Below are 20,527 nucleotides of genomic sequence, written 5' to 3' on the forward strand. Positions count from 1 at the left end.
CCTATAAGGTAAGCCCTTCCACATTTTTTCTAATGTTATAATAACTCTATAAGATAACTACCCAGTAGTATGCAGTCAAAACTTGCAAAACTAGGGCCGGGGATTTAGCTCAGTGGTTCCACCGCCTGCCTCGCAAGCGCAAAGTCCTGAGTTCGATCTCCGGTACCAAAAAAAAAAAAACTTGCAAAACTAGAATTCAAATCCAGGACTAATGAAATCCAAAGCTAACACTACTCTTTTTAGATTCATAAACTTGGACAAACCACCACCCTTCATTATGTAAAGGATGTACTACGAAGTTATTCTCCGTCCCTATTCGGCCTATCAAGAAAGAAAACAAAATTTACACTGGATATGGTGGTGTATCCCTGTAATCCCAGCACAAGGGAGGCTGAAGCAGGAGGATTGCTTCGAGTTTGAGGCCAGCCTGACCTACATAATCAGTTCAAGCCAGTTTGAACTACGTAGCAAGAACCTGTCTCAGAAAAAAAAAGGAAATAAAGAAAAGACAAGACAAGAAAAAAGAAAATTCACTGGGAATGCAGGATAGAAGGATAGAAGTCTGAGGTTAGCCCTCAGGTTAGATTTCTTAATAACTAAGAGTTTAGTATGAGTGATTATTATTTTTTTTTTTGGTACCGGGGATCGAACTTGGGTCCTTGTGCTTTCGAGGCAGGCGGCAGAACCACTGAGCTAAATCCTCGCCCCAGTATGAGTGATTTTATTCACAACTTTGCTTCAGGAAAAGCTCCTCAAACACAGAAAGTCAATATATATTTGTTGAATATATATTTGTTGGCTAGGTGGTAGGCTGATTAGATGGATGGATAGATCAATGGATAAGGACCTATGTTGTCCCTTGTTCCCTTTCTTTACATAGCTTTTTATTTTTTTTTAAGTGGGTTTTTTGTTGTTGTTTTAATAAAGTGATTGCATGGGGTTTTATGTTTCATTTTGGTCTGGTTTGGTTTGGTTTGGTTTTTGAGACAGTATCTTACTACATAGCCCAGGCTGGCCTCAAACTTGCAGTGATCCTCCTGCCTCGGCCTACAGAGTGCTGGGATTTCAGCCATGCATCACCATCCCTGGCTAGACAACTGTTTTTTATCATTTTGGATTAAGAGGTCAGCCCTGAGGAGACTGAGGCAGGAGGATCACCACAAGTTTGAGGCCAGCCTTGGCTATACAATGTGGTTTTTGTTTCTTCGGTTTTTGTTTTTTTGGTACCGGGGATCGAACTCGGGTCCTTGCGCTTGCCCAGCAGGCGGCGAAACCACTGAGCTAAATCCCCGGCCCTACACAATGTGTTTAAGGGCAGCCTGAACTACATAGTGAAACCCTGTCTCGAAACACACCCACACACCCACACAAACACACACACACAATAATTTTTATATTCTTCTTCCAATTTAGAAGGGCTCCCTTTTTTAGTCTGTATTTCTTCAAAGCCTGGCTCAAAATCTTCCCCAAAAGCCCCTGCCAAGTAGCAGAACCCAAATTAATCCCTGTCTCCTTTCAATTTCCATAGTTCTTCAAATTCACAATTTCATAAAAGGGTGTTCATCTAGATTTCCCAAGTGACCCACTTAAGGAAGACCATTTATTCTTTTATTTAATTATACTGTTTTTTCAAAATAGGACCACAAAACATTCGCTCTTGATGTTTCACAAACAAGAATGTTCTGTGACGAAACGCGTCTGGGAAGTGGCTGGCTATCTAGATGTGTGTGATTCCCTTTGCTGTGCACCATGGTGAAGTCTCCAATACACTAACAGGCATTCGACTCGATAACACTTCCTACCCAGTTTGATCTCAGAGACCTGAACACATCACAGAGTCCCTGCCCCTTGAAAGACAGTGGCAAACGCTGGGTGATTATCTGCTCCATGCTGGATGACTGACAGTGGTTCCCTCAGCTACCTCAAATGCTGAGATAACCACCAGTGCAAAAGGTGAGGAGACAGACTCAGCGATCTTGCATCTGAGAAATTCTGCTTGCTTGCTTGTTTGTCTTTTGATGTTCCTTGATAGCTCAATAATACAGAAAGAGGACTCTACTTTTGTTTGTTTGTTTTTTGGTACCGGGGAGTTGGGGATTGAACTTGGGACCTTGTGCTTGCGAGGCAGGCAGCAGCATCACTATGCCTGGCCCAAGAGGACTCTATCTTTAAAATAAACTTACTCTTTGTGGGCCTTGAACACTAGGTAAAGAAGCAAGCTATGAAAAATAGCTTTGTGGCTTTGATTGCAACAACGCAGAAGGATGAGGAGGGGGAGAAAACCAGAACCTGCAGTTTTGCAGGGGAGAAAAGACTGGTTCGGGGAAAACAAGAGACAAAATAACACCAAAATAACACTCAGAATGAGTGTGGGCAAGGCCCAAAATTCGGGGGCAGAGCTTAATCCGGATTGTTGTTAACAGGGACCTAACAGAGTATCTGGACTACACTAACTCCTTATCTTTACAAAAGTGCATTCTGAGGCCCAACACCACTGACTGATAGAAACTACCCAACTCCCTCTTCAATAAAATTCCCAGGGAAAGGAAAAAGTTTCAATTTCAGGAAAAAGTTTCAGAAAAAAAAAAAAAGACCTGAAGCAGCCAGGTCTAGGCATCTCCAGGCGTTGAAAAAAACTGCGATGTACTCTTCTTAGTTCTAACTTTACATACCAGCCTATTTATGTTATTCCTTGATTAATGTTGTGTCTCCCACAAGACTGTGGTCCCCTACACAACCTGGTGCCTGGCATAGAAAGTATTCAATAAATACATGCTCACTGAGTGAAAGGATAGCCAGACAATGAGTGAATTCATCACTCTGTCCATTCCTTAGAATCTTTGGTGAGGCCACCCTCTTCCTTCTGTACCAGATGATAAACTTCTAAGAGCTCCACCTAAGTTAGATGAAAGACTGCTGCCTATTTGAGTTTCTGCAAGACAGACCTGGAGAGGCAGGCTTTTATTCAGCCAGCCTGCACTCGAGTGGGTTCCAGGGACTTCCTGAGAAGCTCACTGTCTGACTGGAGAGCCTGGAGCAGAGAGGGAAGACTCTTGCAGCTCACAGAAGACTTCCATCTGCCCAGGGCAAGACCACTGCACCAGGAGATGCTACCATCTGGGGAAACACAAATCCATTCAGGAAGGACTTAGGCAAAGTTGAAGTCTATTTTCTCCCTCAATAATTAATTATTATAGATTCACCTACCATGACTTTTCCAACCTCTTCTTGAGTTTGTTTACTTTTTTTAGTCTTAGCTACCTCTTGGGTTCAGGATCTCAGTAAGTGTATACTCCTTGCTGGCACAGAAAAGTGACTTTTCACTAAGCCACCTCTCAGAGACTTCAAGGTGAGGGGCAGGACATTGAAGAGAGGGGAAATGGGAGGACCTCATTTCAACACCTGGGCTGAGGACAGGCTTGTTTTCCTCTTCTTCCCAGGCACAATATTATGGAGTTCAATCATACTCCCTTTGGAGCTTTGATTTGGTTTAGATGTTGGTGAGTTGCAATGAACAACAGTATTCCTTGGCCTCTCGCTTTCCCCAGTGCAGGCTTTTGGCCACTTCACAGGTTTTTGCCAGAAAACTAAATTTCAAACAGGTGCAGCCTCACTGATTAGCATTATAATAGATTGTAATTACTTAACAAGCCCATATACACCCAGAGGAACTTGGAAAGAAGTGTGTGTTGCCGAGTGTAGCTTTTATTTATGTAAAATACCACAGGCCTGCTCTGGAGTTCTCTTAGCCTAAATGAACCCACTGGTCATGCTTCCATAAGTTCTGTGAGTTCGGGGGCTGGCGTCTAAAATTTCTTTTCTTGTCACTACCAACACAAAGGGTTTTGTATGATGGAAATATACCCTGATGAAAATATAACTCTGCAAAAAAAAAAAGTTGGCCTGCTGCTTATGTCCCCACCAATGCACCTTGCACAGGCCCTGGGCACCCAGAGGGTACACAGCTTCTACCTTTAGAAACTCCAAACTTGATATGAAATTCTTCCACTTGATGCAGATTGCCACATGGAAAAAATACTGCATTCTCTCTAAGGATGTCTTTTCTCACAGACTAATATTCTTTTCTTCCTCCTTTCTTGCTCAATTCTTTCTGTCAAGGTTTCTGGAAGGATTTCATTTGCCTGCTCACCAAGCTGCTCCGCTCACCTGAGTGTCCTGCTCTCAGGCACCTCCGAGGCAGGAACTACGTTATACCCAAGTTTATTGTCCCAAGCCCCTAATATCTCGCCTTGTGCCTGGCCATCATAAATGCTGGGAGAATGCACATTTGTTTAATTAAATTCACTCATTCATTCATTCAACAAGATGCTAAGCACTGTTTTAGATGCCAAGAATATAGCAGTGTACAAAAACCTTTACATTTATAGAACTTATATTCTGGTGTTAAAGACAGACATAGGAACGGGGGTGGGGGGGTCCCTTGGGAAGGAGCATATGAAATGCCCAGGAGGACAGGAAGAGTTGAGTTGTAGATAGAATTGCCCAAAAAGGCCTTACTGAGAAGGTAATGTTTGAATAAAGCCTGAAGCCATGAAGCTATCAAGGGAAGCAACATTCTTAGAAAAATGAGCTGGAAAAGACTAAAGATTAGGGTAGAAGGGAGGGGAGGGATCAGTAAGAGGGGTCCTGAGGCGAGCCAGGAAAAGCAGCAGGTGACAGTCAGGGAGGTCAGACTAGGAGACCTGTCCAGGTTGGTCCTGCAGGTTATGGTAAGGACTTGGAGTTTTTCCCATGAGGAATTTTCTGAGAAAGCTGGGAAAGGGGGAAGCAATTAGGAGGCTGCTGAGATAATCAGGTGTGAGTTGACAGTGGCCACAGTAGTATCAGCAGAGGTATGGAAAATATGATTGCATTTGGAATCTGTTCCGAAGGCAAACACAGAAGATGTTGCTAAAAGACTGGAGGAAGGTGAGCGAAAGTGACAGGCATCAACACTGACTCCTCAGGGCTACTGGCCTGGGGGACTAGAAGGATGGAGTTGTCATTTCTGGGTCTAGGAAAGATAAGCTTAGATTGGGGAGAGGGAGATTAAGGATATGATATTGATACTGAGTAGCAGATGCCCTTTTTACAGTTCAACAGTGATGATGAGAAGGGAGACCCATGTATGAGTTCTAGAGTTCAGTGGTGGCTATGGCCTAGAATTAAGAATTTAAAGCTAAGAGCACTGAAAATGTATTTAAGTCCATAACACACTAGATAAAATTAGTACAGTGAAACCAAAAACACTAGTTCAGGGCCGGGCGTTTACCTCAGTGGTGCCGCCACCTGCCTGGAAAGTGGAAGGTCCCGAGTTCGATCCCCGGTACAAAAAAAAAAAAAAAAAACCACCAGTTCCTACATATTCCTATTTCCAATTACTTACATGTTTCAGTAAATAAATTTTATCCATAATGGCCAAAACTCCAAGATCTTCCAAACAATTTCATTTCAAGTAATTCAATTATTATCACAAAGGCAGTTTGTGGCTGGGTGTGGTGGTACACATCTTTAATCCCTGTACTTGGAAGGCTGGGGCAGGGAGATTGCAATTTTGAGGCCAGGGTGGGCTACATAGCAAGTTCAAAGCCACCCTTGACTACACAGTAAGATCCTGTCAGGAAAGAAAGGAAAGAAAGAAAGAAAGAAAGAAAGAAAGAAAGAAAGAAAGAAAGAAAGAAAGAAAGAAAGAAAGAAAGAGTTGTTAAGTATAAATAAATTAAATCTATTTTTAGTCTATTGTTATGATTTAGATCTTAAGCATCTCCCAAACCAGGTATGCTGAACATGGTTATAATCCCAGCACTCTGGGAGGCTGAGACAGAAAGATACCAAGTTTGAGCCTATACTGGACAATCTAGCAACTTAGTGAGCCCTGCCTCAAACTAAGTTTTTGTTTTTGTTTTTGTTTTTTTTGAGGGGTCTCACTATGTAGTTCAGGCTAGTCTTGAACTCACTATGGAGTCCAAGCTGGTCTCGAACTTGCAGTGATCCTCTTACTACAGCCTCCTGAATGCTGAGATTATAGGTGTATGCCACCACAACAGGCATGTCTCAAAATTAAAAAAAAAAAATTTTTTTAAATTAGAAATGGGCTGGAGATTTCTTTGTAAAGTCCTTGGGTTCAATCTCCAGTATAAAAAAATAAATAAATAAAATAAAATGTCCCCCCAAAAGCTCATGTGTTCAATGAGGGGCTTTTGGAAAGTGACTAGATCGTGGGGTGCTAAAATCGCAAGTGGATTAATCCACTGCATGTGCTATTAAATAAACACCTCTTCCATGGACTTCAAGGAGTGACACAAACCAAAGATGACTTTAGGGATGAACAGTAGAACAAAGGAGAATTTAGCTTAGTACATAGATTACTGAGCAAGAACACAGCAAAATCCAGAGTGTGAAGAGGCCAGTCAGCTCAAAACTCTCTCCCTTGTTCCCCATATAAATGCCTCCCCCTCCAGCATTCTTTCAGCCTCTCAGACATGAATCCCAATACAGTACTTCTAGTTTGCAGTTATCTATGTAAATCTTGCTTTCAGAGTTATAACATGCCATCATAACCGGCTGAGGATCTATACTTTTAACACCCTTCCCTACTGATTCTTAGTGGTCCTTATGCACACAGAAATCTGAATACAATTATTTCTAATTCTCAGAGAAAAACTAGCTAGAGCCTTAATGGATTCTGCCTCAAGCACAAGCAAAATCTTTCCTTCTCCCTATAATAAGCTTTCTCTAAAGCAACCCCCTTTGTCATCACACCTGAAATATTTTCTCATTATGTGAAGAATAATTGCCTCAGCATGGTTTTTAAACATTTTCAAATCCACCTCAGTTTTCCAAACTTTCTCCTACTCCATTCAGTGTTTTAAAATGTGGCCCCACATCACTAGGGATGTTAAGAGGCACCGGGGATGAATTTGTTTTCTTTTTATTTTACAGCCATATTTATTTTAATGTGAACAAAGAAAAATTATAACTGCAAAATCCAAACCTGTGATTTTATGATGAATGGTAGGGCTTAAGAAAAAGACTAAATGGAAAAATAAAAGAATCAATTTTTTAAAATATTAAATAATAGCACAGGCAGTACTCAGATAAAAGTCTTAGATTTGGGAAACCTTGTCCTGTCCAGGTCTCTCAAGTAGGTACCCTGGGTGTCAGCCCTGCTTGTCAATTCTCCAACCCCGATCACAGGCATTCTCTGCCTTTACCCCAGTGGTGCCCATAAACCGCACAATCTCCTCTGGTAGATGTATCTTTAAATGATTCCCACCTTTTTATGCCCAGTTCATGCCTCCTTCCAGGATCCTCCTGATTCTCCCAGCTCTCCTATCACACTGTCTTTCTTTTTTTTTAAACTCTTTAACCTACTTATGGTACCACTTATTTGGAAACTAATTGCTACTTAAGTGTCAGTATGTATCTATTTAGCATTCTTTCCCTAGTGAAATGCAAGCCCTTTGACAGTAACCTGTGGCCCATTTACCTCTACCTTAGCTGCAATGCTAAGCTTCCCTAGTGGGATCTGAGTACCAAGCAGGTCCTGGATGAATACACATTAACTCAGAGTGCAGCTGAATGAAATGTTCTGCCACTATTCATGCTCTCCACATCTCCTTCAGGCCAGACTTCTAGTCACACCCAAAAATGGTGTGTCCCGTACAGAGGCCTGAGCCCAGGAAATTCTACCCAAAGGTGACTGTGTGGGAGCACCCTGGACGATGGGGATGGGAAAAGTGGCCTGAATCAATCCATTTGCAACTGTGTCCGTTTCCAAGGCCAGTCACCTTTGCCAATGCATCCCCAGGCTCAGGCTGAGGAAAGAGAGTGACTACAGCAGCATCTAGTGAAAACACCCCAAGATGAGCCATCAGAACAAGTTCTACAACTTGATTCATCCTATGCCTTTGGGTTTTTCTCTGTCTCAAGTTTTTTTTAAATCTGTCCAATACCTGTCAGGCCTAATTCACACTTGCTATAAGGCAAAAGAGATAATGACTTTGAAAGCACTTTTAAGTTACCACACACAATAAAAATGTCAGGAACACAGCACATGGATCTGCAAGGAGAACAAACAGCCTGGGAAGCCAGATGGGCTATTCTCTGCTAAGCAAGCAACAGGCAACTGGAGGTGAGAGCCCAACTTCCAACCTACCTTTCCTGGCCATATGATTTTGGTATCCCTTTAGTTTCTCTGAGACTCAATGTCCTTGTTGTGACACTGGCCTGTGCACTAGACGATCTGGTCTGGGGCCAAATCCACCATGAACTTGGGAACCTTAGAGAATGATAACCAAGCAAGACATCCTCATTTGCATGCTCCTCTAGAAGAAGTGCTAATGGGAGCAGGTGGTGCCCTGAGGCATCCAGAGTTTGGGGTGAACCCCCACTTAGTGTCCCCAGAGTCACTCGGACACACTACCTCCAACTGACACCTGTGGTTAAACACAGCCCTGCTGTGACCATCTCCCTGCTCTCTGCCCACTGCCCATCCTGTCTGTGTACCATGGAGAAGGCCCCATCTCCTTGCCACCACAGGCAAGTTTTCTCTCCCCTACCTGTTCAAAAACAAAAACAACTTTGAGATCACAGGTTTTCAGTGTTGAAGTCTGGTTCTGAAATTAGTTATTCTCACTCCCCCTAGCCTAGGACATTCACTGCTTACAGAAGTCAAAGAACCAAAGGCCATATACAGAGAGTAAATGGGGAATGAGTGGGAACTCGGAAGGAGGGGGACAACAGTGATTTGCAGTGGGATGGCACTGAGTTCTTAGGGATGTCCAGAAGGTCTGCCTCCTTTCCAAAGTGGGAACTACAAATCTCCTAGGGTTATACTGGTGTACTTTACTGGAGTTTCCACAACCATGGTTTCAGGCAGGCTACATCACACCCAGGAGCATAAAAAGATCTTTTTTCTTATTTTCCCCCTAAAACTCCTTTTCCTCAAAAATACATAAGGTGATATGCCAAGGGGGTTCAGATGCAACCTCTGACCTCTAGGATATTCATGAAATTATCTAGTTTCCAGTAGAAAGGGATTCCTCTACATCTCTTCATGAGATGCAGATTATCTCTCCTTTGCAGATGGAAGAATCTTGAAAATATTCATCCAGAGCAACACTGGCTCTGAGTGAAGCACGTAACAAACCTGAAAATACAGAAATTCATTTCCTAATTTAACACCTTCCATTCAAGAAGAGATAAAAAAAAAAAAAGCTTGCTTCTCTCTACTTGTCCAAGTGCCAAGGTTGAATGTAGTGTTTGTTTAATAGTATGTTGACAAGGCCTATTTCCAAGTGTCTGATATTTGACGGTGTAATCAATTACTGATTAACTCAATCTCAGAAATTGTATTTCACCCCACATTATCTTCACAATCAAAACAGGAAGACAATGTAACTTTAAGATTCAAAGCACTGACTCCCCCATACCTGTAAGCAGAACCATTTTAAAAATACAACAGTTCTGGGTGAATAAGCAATGAACTGGGCAAACCAAGGTGGACTGACATTTCTGGAACTTTAGAGGGGACAAACTGGGGAAGAGCACATTTTCTCCCCCTCTGTCAGAAGATGGGCTAACTACCTTGCAGATGAATAGAAATAGGCAAGGTTTCTCCCCAGGAGAAAAATAAAGCAACTCCTCACTCAGCAACGCAGGACAAAGCAAGACGTGCAAAAACCCTTCAATCTGAGCTCCACGTGCCTCTCCAAGGACAGAGGGACTCACACAGTCACTCACAGCCAGCCCACCACGCTCCTGCTGAAGACACCAGGTCCCGGCCAGCCTTCAGCACCAGCGGCCTTGGCTCCACCAGCTTGTGAGCCCCTGCAGCACCCGCTGTCAAAAGAGCACGGAGAGGGCAGAGGGCCGTACCCTCCTTCCAGCTTCCTCACCCCAATGCCGATTTCTCCCCACCTACCAAGTGAAACATTCCTCTCCAGACAAACTGGTAACACATACATACACACGAGCACACACCCTAGTCGCGACGATCCATCCCCATTGCCGAGGCGGCGCACAGTGAGTCTTTCCCCGCTACCCCACGGCCACTTCCCCGGACCGGGACCGGGACCGGGACCTGGAGGGGCCGGACTCACCCAGTCCTCGAAGTGGCGGCTCCCGTTCTGCAGCAGCTCCTCGAACTGGATGGTGCAGTTGGCCACAAAGTCGTCGTAGCCAATGGGGGCATCATGAAAGACGGCCAGCTCGATCTTGCGCCCATTGCACACATCGGTGACGAACTCGTCGTGCCAGGCCGGGCTGTTGGTTTTCTGCTTGGTGGCCGTTTGGCCGATGCGAGAGTCGTCCACGTTGAGCGCGATGTAGGGGTCGAGAAGGAAAGTCTGCGGCCGGGGTCCCACCGCATGGCGCAGCGACCAGGCTGTGGGCTTCAAACTCACGGCCTCGCAGATTTTGATCTTAAGAAGGCCATTGAACACTACCATGGTCGGGGCGGGGAGCGGGGGCCGGGTCACTCCGTCTGCCCCGCCGGCAGGAATGCACAGCGGACGGCGGGCGCTCGAGCCTCGGGGACTCCTGGGTCCCCTCTCTCCCCACCCCGTCGCTCCTTACACCTTGTGGCGCTGCGCCCCGGCGCCGGCGATCCTCAGCGAGCGCATGAATTTCCTCGTCGGATTCCTAACGGAAAGCAGGGAGGGGGAGAGCTAGGAGACGTCCGCGTTTGGAGCGCTCTCTTCCCTCCAGCGCCCGGCACCTCCTGGGGAGGGGACGCGCTTCGGCCCCGCCGCCAGCCGGGGCTGCCTCGCCGTCTCGCGGGCTCTCGGTCCGGGTGCGGAGAGCAGGCGCCGCGCCCGGCGCTTACCTACCTTTCCGAAACATAATCCCCGCGAAATTTCGACTCCGGGAGGGGGAGGGGGCGGCGGGACGGGGCGGGGACGAGAGCCGGGGGCGCAGATCTCAACCCGGATCCTCTTCGCCCACCCAGCGCCTGCCTCTGACCGCGCTGGGCGGGGGGCGGGCGGAGGGATGTGCGATCTACTCGGAGGGATGCATGTCGAGAGGAAATGGTCCTCTGCGCAGCCAAAGGTTTCAGACTCACGGCCGCACCGCCAGCCGAGCCGCCGCCGCCGCCGCCGCCCCCGGGGCGCAGCAGCGTTGCGCCGCAGCCGGCGATCCCGAGGCGCCAGGAGCCCGGAACCTCACATCCGCGCGGGCTCGGGGCGCAGGCCGGCTCGGGGCGGTGCGCAGCGCGGCGACGGGGCCGGGACGGCGACTCGGCTGCCCCACCTCCCGGCGCCGGCGCCGCCCGCCGAGCTCTCCGCGTCCCGGCTCTCTGCGGCCGCTCGCTCGCCGCCCGCCAGCCCGCTGTCCCCGCGGGCTCCGCGCCTCAGTGTGCGATCGAGCCTCCCTCCCTCCAGTGCAGGAAATGCGCAAAAGACGTCAGTGTGTGTGTGTGTGTGTGTGTGTGTGTGTGAGTGTATGTGTGCACGCGCGCGCGCGCCAGTGTTTGGGGAAATAGAAAGTTTTACCGGTTGGGGGAGCAATACGGGAAAAGTGAGCCGAGGAGAGAAGGGCAGAGAGCCGGGCGGGGATCCCGCGCGGGGACTCAGGGAGGAGCGCGCTGGTGCGACGGGATTCGCCCTGCCGATCTCCAGCGGGGGACGCTCGGGCTCAGCGGCCAGCACGGTCGTGTGGAGCCGTGGACAGAGAAGCAGCGGGGGTCGCGTGGCCCCCGAAGACTCCGAGCCTCCAGGAGCCCAGCCCCTGGCAGCGCCGGCGGGAGCGGCCTGCGGAGCCCCGGCCTGTCCGTGCCTCGCTCCGGGGACCCTCGGCGCCGCGCGGTGGGGAGGCCCGAGCAGGGACGGGCCCGGCTTGGGAGTTTTAAATGTGATTGTAGCTCTTCCCTTGCTTCGGGACTTTCTCCCCGCCGGGCTGTGTCCCGGACTTCTCGGGCTGCGAGAACCTGTTGACGAGCGGAAGGTTGGTATGAAGCCCTGGCCCGCACGGCTCGTGTGTCTTGTTTGTTTTTTATCGAGTGACTCCCGCGATTGACTCTGGGCCTCGGCGGCGCCCCCTAGGGGCCCTCGACTCGCACCCGCGCGCTGACAGCGGGAAAGCCGGGCGCGCCCCGCGGGGGGCAGGGGCTGTGTCCACGCCGATTTCCTCCGTAACCTTTCAACTCTCGCCCGAGCGGCGGCGGCGGCGGCGGCGGCGGCGGCGGCTGGTCACGTGGGGCGAGCTGGGCCGCCGGGGGAGAATTTCCTCCGCGGGAGCCGGGACGGGGAAGGCGGCGGAGCGAGGGGCAGCCCCGCGCCGGGGACGGGGAACCGGGAAGGGCGGGGGTCGCCTGGGGAAGGGGCGACCTGGAGCCCGGGCTGCCCTAGTGGCAAGAGAAAACCGCCACCTTCGCTCCTACACCAAGTCAAGTTGGGGAGTTTGTGAGGATCGCGGTGAGCTGAGTTTATCTGGCGGGTTTAAATAGTATAGACCAAAATTTAGAAAAAGATTACCCTTCCCTATGGCTTAAAAAGGCGAGGAAGGAGGCAGTCCCCTGGAACAACTGGACGTCAGGTGCAGCACACAGATCCCCAAAATAATCAGAAGAGTCCCAAGGCCATTGAGGGAAATCCTGTAGCCCCAGAAAACTTGATGCTTTCGGTCGTTCTCCCGGGGCTTACAAGTATGCATTCCTTGGAGCCGGCCCAGTGCTTCGGGCAGCTGGGTAGAGATGGTGCCGACAGCAGTCTTGGGGACAGCTGTGATCGCTCAAACGTAAAACGCCTTTAAAAGTGTGCCTTGGTTGGGGATTTAGCTCAGTGGTTCCGGTGCCTGCCTCGCAAGCGCAAGGTCCCGAGTTCAATTCCCGGTACCAAAAAAAAAAAAAAGTGTGCCTTACATGGCCACTCCCACCAACTGGAGGTGTGATATTTTAAAATCATCAGTTTGGCTAAGTACAAGCGGGGATATCTCTATCTCATTGCTGCTTGATTTGCATTTCTTTGATAACTGGAATTTTTCTCCCTTGCTTCTCAGTTCCACAATTTCTTTTTTCTTTTTCGTGTGTGCGAGTGCAGAGAGAGAGGGAGATTCACGATGTAGTTCAAGCTGACCTTGCTGGCCTTGAACTCCCCGGCTTCCTCCTCCCTCAGCCTCCCAAATATGGCGGCACCACAATTCAATTCTAATTAAACTTTTTTTCCCCTTCCCAGGGCATGTAGTGGAAGGTAATGGCTCATAGGGCTTGAACGTCTGAAATGCATTTGGGAAAGAGGGGCAGGACTAAAATGAAATGAGTGAGGTACCTTACAAACAGGCAAACTTTGAACTCATTAATCAAAATGAATAGTTTAATGCAATGTTTTATAAATAAGAATGTAAACTTTTAGGATGACAGGATATCCACATTTTTAAAATGTTAACTACTACACTAAATATTATTTGTTACTGAGTTCATTGGCACCCATTGCATTTTATACCCAAACAGAAGTCTTGGCCTTACCCTAGTTCCAGCCCTGTTGGGAAGTCTAGATAGATATCCAGGATGTCTTAGGGACCATTGACTAGCTCGCGTTCCACACCATCTCTCTAACTTGCTGGGGTGGGTCAAATCCTACATGCAAACAGAAATACATGGGATTGAAAAACATTGACCTAAATCCCTCCTGTTTAGTGTATTAAACAGAAAATATGGTAGAATGGACACTGAACTTTTGGCATATCCTATTCCTACTCTCCACCCCAGCAAGACCCCCAAATATATTAAACAGAAACTTTTCCCACCTCAGTGACTATCTTAAAACAGGTAACTCAGGGCCAGGGTTTTAGCTCAGTGTTGTCACCGCCTGCCTCATAAGCACAAAGTCCTGAGTTCGAACCCTGGTACAAAACAAAACAGATAACCTACGCTCCGCTCCGTGTCCTGGATAAGGGTTAGAAAAGTGGCATCTGCCTCTCAGCAAACTCTTCTTCCATGGGAACAGACCAGTTCTCAGAGGTGACCACCATCAGTCTCCTTTCTATTACAAGTCTTAGGGCTGGAGATTTAGCTCAGTGCCTGCCTGGAAAGTGCAAGGTCCTGAGTTCAATCCCCGGTTCCGCCAAAAAAAAAAAAAAAAATCTATTACAAGTCCTTCAGGGTGGGGATACAAAAAGACTTGGTCAAACAAAATGCCTGCTTTGTATTGAATGAATGCTTATATAAAAATAGAAATACCCGGGCATGGTGGCACATGCTGGTAATCCCAGCACTCACACTAGGGAGGCTGAGGTAGGAGGATCGCCATGAGTTGAAGACTGGCCTGGGATATATCCTGAGACCCTGTCTAGAGACAGGGAGGGAGAGAGAGAAAGAGACCACCTGTAATCTCAGCACTCTGGGAGGCTGAGGCAGGAGGATTACAAGTTCAAGCCTATCCTGGACAATTTAGTCATTTAGGAGACCCTGTCTCAAAACAAAAAAATTTAAAAAGGCTGAAGATGTAGCTCAGTTTGAAGGCCTTGGGTTTCAGTCCCCAGTTGCTAGAGGCAGGGAGGAGAATGCTGATAATCTGCATGCAAACTTCCTAGCTTTTTGCCCTTATTACATCCTTATTTCTAAGTAAATCTCTCATTTTGGGCTGGGGATTTAGCTCAGTGGTTTCACCGCCTGCTGGGAAAGCTCAAGGACCTGAGTTTGATCCCCAGTACCAAAAAAAAAAATCATCTTCCTACTCTTACTCTTGCTCTTACATTTGGCCACATGAAAAATGTGTGGACGTGCCAGAGACCTCTTAAATTTCCCTGAAGGGGAGGGGGCCTAAAATAACCCACTGCTCCAGATTTCATCGGAAAAGGGCCTGCTTCCTCCTCCTGGCCCCTGTGTACCACGCTAAGGGACAGGACAGGACGGTAAATTGTGTATATGTTGAGTAAAATGCTCTTTGGCCCCCAACAATGGTCTGGTTGTTTCATTATCTACAAGAGAAGGAAGAGGAGAATGAGGAAAAAAAAATGTAATAAAGATCAAGATGGGGGTCCTCATTTTTTTAATAACAGCTTTATTGAACAAAAATTTGCACACAATGCAATTAACAAATTTAAAGGGTATGATTCAGTAGATATTAGCATATTGACAGAATTGTACAACTATGACCACAATCAAATTTAGATCATTTTTATTATCCCAAAGCAAAACACTCTACCCACTAGCTCTCATCTCCCAATCCCTCCCCCCTAAATCTAGGCAATCACAGAGCTATTCTCTTCAAAGACTTTCCTAGTCTAGGAATTTATTTATTTTTTTATTCAAGATAGACCATGCTGATAGTAACAATAAAGACTTTAACATAGCCAAAGAAATGGAAATCCTCCTAAGTGAGCTCTCTTACCACAGTGGAGTAAAACTAGAAACCAACAGCAGAAAGAGCTACAATAACTTTTTTTGCCCCGTCTCTCATTTTTCCTATTATCTCTTTTATTTCTTACTTTATGTAGTATTAACTTTTTCATAAAAGGCCCTTCTTTTAAAATCAGGGCTGATCGCTGGGTGGGGCAGCACACACCTGTAATCCCAGGACTATGGGGACTGAGGCAGGAGGATCACCAAGAGTTCAAGGCCAGCCTGAACTACATAGCAAGACCAAAACAAAACAAAGTTAAATTGTGGCTCACAGGAAAAGGAGTGATAAAGAAGCAAACATCCCCCAGGGCAGGGCAATGGGTGTTGCATAGACCCTGGGAGGGGAGCATCCCTTTCCTAGGAGTTCAGGAAGGCATCACCTGTAGGAGCCTTTGACCTGGAAAGGGAAGGGAAAGGCATTGGCCCCAAAGGGAACACGGTGCACAACTCACAGGTAGAGCCCATGGCTCTCCAGAACGAAAAAGGGAGCAGGTGCCTGACAGAGGAGATGAAATAGATTGGAAGTTGAGGCCTCTTAGGGCCTGTAGATGCGTTTGAATTGTTTCCTGGAGAAACAGTGAGCCTTCTAGCAGGAGGGCAACATAAATGGAGTTGATACTTTAAAAAAGCAATTTTGTGGCTGATGGAGATTCTTCTGTAACATTCCTCCAGCAGACTCATTTCAAAAAAGGGTGTTAGATGCTCCAAGTCTGATTGATGCTCTGATCAAAAATGAAACAGTCTGTAGGCATTGTTTAGCAGGCTAAATGCAGCAGAGAAAGGGGTCGGAACCTTAGGCCAGCGTGTTAATATTCATGTCCCCACTGCTGTGCTCCTCATGGCCATTTATAGAATGTTAATGGGCTTCTGCAAGGTCTGCCCGGACGGGTCAGCATACATTCCTCGCATGCTCCAATGAACAGAATTTAGCCACCTGGGGCGCGGGGCGGAATGTGTAGTAGGGCAATGACACAGAAACCTTCCAGAGCTCTGCCAGCCCTGCACCCACCTTCTTCCCAAACTACTCCTCACTTCACCCCAGGTCCACCGCCCTGTTGTTGGCTTTTGCCCGGCCTGCCGTGCCTTCTTATTTCTGCCCCACCTCTGCTCTGAACTGTTCTCCCTGTGACTCAGGCCAGGCTTTACTTACACTGCAAGGAGGCAGTGGGGTCAGAGGTAGACCTGATGGAGATTAAAGAGGGATTACAGGAAGAGACGGCCTGGAGAGCCTGCTTCCACAGGCCTCTGCACTGCCAGCCAGGGGCACATAGGGAAATAATACCATGTACACCCTCTTCTTTGGCTCAAATGTTGCACTGTTTCTTGGAACTTTTATAGACATATATGAACCTAACAATCTTTACTAAATAACTCCATGTACAAGATAGGTGCTGTAAGGAGGACAGATAGACACTGGATAATTCCTATACCAATCAAGAAGATAAATAGACTAATACAATAAGTTGTTTATTAGTCAAGACTGATCCTTCATTAATCAAAATTGACTATGTCATTGGTATGGTTTAGATATAAAATGTCCCCCAAAGTGTCATGTGTTCAGAGGTGGGGCTTTTGGGTGATTGGATCAGGGGATGCTGTACTCACCAGTGGACTGATCCATTGATGAGTTCATGGCTGAATGTGCTGTTAGGAGGTGGGTCACTGGAGGTGACCTGGAAGGGTCTATTCCTGTCCCTGGCTCCTTCCTGTTTCCTGGCTGTCATAAGATGGGTAGCTTTCCTCTGCCTTGGAACCAGCCAACCATGGACTGAACCCACTGAAAACTGTAAGCCAAATAAACCTCTCCTGTAAAGTGTAGGTGTCAGGTATTTTGTCGCAGTGACTGGAAAGCAACTAATACAGACATGTTCCTTTACCAAGTAATCCCCAAATCTCAAGGTATTAAAATAGCAAAAGTTTCCTTTCACACATAGCAGGTAGGCAAGGAACTCACTCTAAATCAGCAATTATTCCAGCACAGACTACACAGGGAAACCCTGTTTCAAAAAAACTTTTTTGTGTGCGGTACCGGGGATGAAACTCGGGACCTTGCATTTTTGAGGCAGGTGCAGTACCACTAAGCTAAATCCCCAGCCCTCAAAAAAACTTTTTTAAAAAAAATTCTGTAAATACAAGGTCTAGGTTTGTTTCAATTTATTGATTCCAAATTAAACACCCTATTCCAGCACAATATAATAATAATTATATAGTATAAGCTATAACTATAATTATAATAATTCTAAGAGGTGCAATAATATCAATATAGTTCTTCAGTTGTTTCAATGATACAAACTTCAAAAACAAAACAAATCTTTAAAACAAGAAAGACTTATCATTCCCCAACTTCTATTCCTTGTATCTTCTCTCCCCGCACCAGTCAATATATTGAAGTATTTCCAGCATACAGTTTTATGATATCTGTACCAAGTGTGACAGCTGCTCCTGCAGGCTGCCCTGTGGATATTGTATCAATTAGCAGAATGAGTGTTCAGACTGGGTCCCCTGTCTCTAGCATATTCTTAACATTTGCCTCATCCATTTCCACTTCTAATTTACCTCTCAAGATCAACAAGCTGGGGGGAGGGACACACTGCTCAAATAGCAACCATTCCTTCAGCATGGACACCACAAAGCTCCAGCATAGGTACCAGCAACTACGGTGTCTTGTCTACCCAGATCTCTTCAGCCAGAGGTCTCAGACTGAAAAGGAATTATCAGAGAAGCATTCAACCCTGGTGAATGATGCCTATAAGACTTTTCTGGCCCCCCTGAACAGGGGACTTTACCTAGTAAGCTAAATCGAGATTCCTGAAGGGACAGATTATGAAATGGGCAATCAGTTCCTCGTGGAAATAATGGGAATTAATGAAAAACTCGCAGAAGCTCAAAAGAAAGCTGCCATAAAAGAGATTGAATCCACTGTCAGAGCTAAACAGAGCAAGTTTACTCAAAATTTGAGGAAAGCTTTTGAACAAGATGACTCTGAAAAAGCCAAGGAAATTTTAACAGGCATGAGATACTTTTCAAATGTAGAAGACAAGATCGAGTTAAAGAAGACTCGCCTCTAACTGCTAAAGTATTAAAAGTAAAAAAAAAAAAAAAAAAGGTAAAGCCCCCCCAAATACAACAAAAACAAAGCAAAAAGATAAATCAAACAACAACAACAAAATCAACAAGCTGGAGCTGGAGGGCAAGGAATAGTGCCCTTTGTCACTGATCCAACAACATGCAGAGGCAGAACGTCCACAGGTTCTGTTGCAACAAATGACGGGATGCGGGTGGCAGCTCCTTCCTTCTTTCAAGGCCGAATCCCTGGGCCGGGGATCCCTCCCCCAGCTGAAGCTATTACCCGCCCCCCCCCAGCTCTCCCACCCCTTCATCCTCACTTTCCCTCTCCTACCAGACTCAACTCTGCCAGTCCCAAAGGGGTCTTGAGTTTGGACTCCCAGCGTGAGTCACCTTGGTACCCTTAAGTATCTTGGACATACTATAATAATACGGGAGGATAAATATGATCAAAATGCCTTGGACGTATCACACTCTCTCCCCAAAATGTGAAACTAATGGAGAAATTGGGGAAGGAGGGTGGTGTGGGAAATGATCAAAGTACTAGTTATGTGCACGTTCAAATCTGCCAAAACAAAACCCACCGATCAGTATAACCACTATGCACTAATAAAAGTGTGGAAAAACTAAATTAAAAATAATATTTTCATGGGAGGACAATATTGATAGAGTTCTTTAAACTTGCTTTGGTGATGTCTTTAAAACAAAAGACTATTGTTTTAATAACTGGTCAATAAACATTTGAAAAAGAAGAGTGTCACAAAAGGTCCTCCTGTCGGTTCTCGCTCAGACCCCGCAACGCCTTGGGATGGGTGTGTCTCTACCCGCATTCCCAACTGCGCCCAGATTGAAGCTGCAGCCCCGAACCCGGCTCCGCGAGCCGACAGCGCCTCCTGGCGGACACCAATGGCCCTGTCGCTCCCCGGCCTCACCGCCCCGCTGTCTCTGCTCCGGGTGGGTGGGGGCAACGACCCTTCCTCATTGTGGCACCCCGGTCTTTCTGGTCGCCTCAGTCCAAGCCAGCTTGAGACTCAAAAGTGAAGACAGAGCCTTGGGTCTAAAAAGGCGTCCGGCCAGTCTGGCATCTGCTTAGGGGCAGGAAGAGTCCCTCTGGGAGGGTTTGCAACCGCCAGCAGCCGCTAATTCTGGAGAAGAGAAGGGCGGGGGCGGGGCCCCGGAGCTATCACAGAGCTGCCACCCCCACCCCAGTGCAGTAGGTCCCGGAGGGGGTCAGGGCAGACACCCAGAGCCCATGGGGTCAAAGTGCAGCCGGTCGGACAGCCCAATGAAGCCCTGTGCGTACCCACCTCTGGAAGCTTCACTTCCCCTGGAGTGGAGACCAGTAATGCTGTGTAGGATCGTTCTGAAGATCGGTGGACTAACAGCTTAGCCGTGTCCTAGAAAGTGTCCCTAAGGGACAAGTCAAGGGGAAGTCACAGAGCCTGGGGCCACTGGCATTACTCACATGGCCATCATGAACAAGGGACAACCTGGGCATGTTGGCACATACCTGTAATGACAGTACTCTGTGAGGCTGAGGCAGGAAGATCAATTTAGTGACTTACACCCTGTTTCAAAATAAGAAATTTTAAAACAGGATAGAGCTCAAAGAGAAGGCTGAGGGTTCGGGGGGCGGGGGGGGGGGCGTAGAACTTGTGTGCAAAACTGCCAAGCCTTTCTTTTTTATAATTTAATAATCAGACTTCTTAAACTGAAGAATTCTGTTCGGTGTTTGTTTGTTTGTTTGTTCACTTTGCTTTGCTTTTTGTTTTTTGAGACAGGGTCTGGCTATGCAGTTCAGGCTGACCTCAAACTCAAGGCAATCCTGCCTCATCCTCCTGAGTGCTGGAATTATAGCACTGTGCCACCATGCCTGGCTAAAAGAATTCCCTTCTGATCACTATTTACAGCAATAAGTCACCTGTTTGCCAGGAAAAATTGAGATCAGGGAGTTGTAGTCCAGGTGTTCAAGAAGCTAAACCAGGAAGGTAAAAGACTCCAAAGGGCCTGAATGGAGACCTCAGAGACCAGCCCTGCACTGTTCTTACCTGGAGACATCAGGGCAGCTCCTGGCTGGAGGAAGGTTGGTGAGAAAGGTGCCCTGGGATGGGAAGTATG

At 47.0% G+C, this 20,527-nt stretch overlaps 1 protein-coding gene and 1 pseudogene across 4 annotated transcripts in view; one reads left to right on the forward strand and one right to left on the reverse strand.

Moving 5' to 3' along the window:
• The window catches only part of Prkce (protein kinase C epsilon), a 511,185-nt gene extending 499,990 nt beyond the window's left edge, over positions 1-11,195 (reverse strand). Inside the window, exons 1-2 of one of the 3 annotated variants that reach the window (XM_087216080.1) lie at positions 10,833-11,195; positions 10,104-10,644 (exon numbers count right to left, since the gene is read on the reverse strand). In XM_087216080.1, the coding sequence (XP_087072206.1) occupies positions 10,104-10,451 (348 nt within the window). In that variant the 5' untranslated portion in view covers positions 10,452-10,644; positions 10,833-11,195. Of the gene's footprint in view, positions 1-10,103 lie in introns of all 3 variants that reach the window. The other 2 variants (XM_004839392.4, XM_004839393.4) reach the window with 2 other exon arrangements.
• A 963-nt stretch (positions 11,196-12,158) lies between these two features.
• Positions 12,159-19,999, forward strand: LOC147826988 (iron-sulfur cluster co-chaperone protein HscB pseudogene; annotated as a pseudogene). Its single transcript, XR_015452985.1, has one exon. The product of XR_015452985.1 is annotated as an iron-sulfur cluster co-chaperone protein HscB pseudogene (transcript).
• The last annotated feature ends 528 nt before the right edge of the window (positions 20,000-20,527 follow it).

The sequence above is a fragment of the Heterocephalus glaber genome, unplaced genomic scaffold, assembly GCF_053883595.1.
Source record: "Heterocephalus glaber isolate CG9 unplaced genomic scaffold, H.glaber_assembly_v1.0 deba00001457, whole genome shotgun sequence".
Lineage (NCBI taxonomy): Eukaryota > Metazoa > Chordata > Mammalia > Rodentia > Bathyergidae > Heterocephalus > Heterocephalus glaber.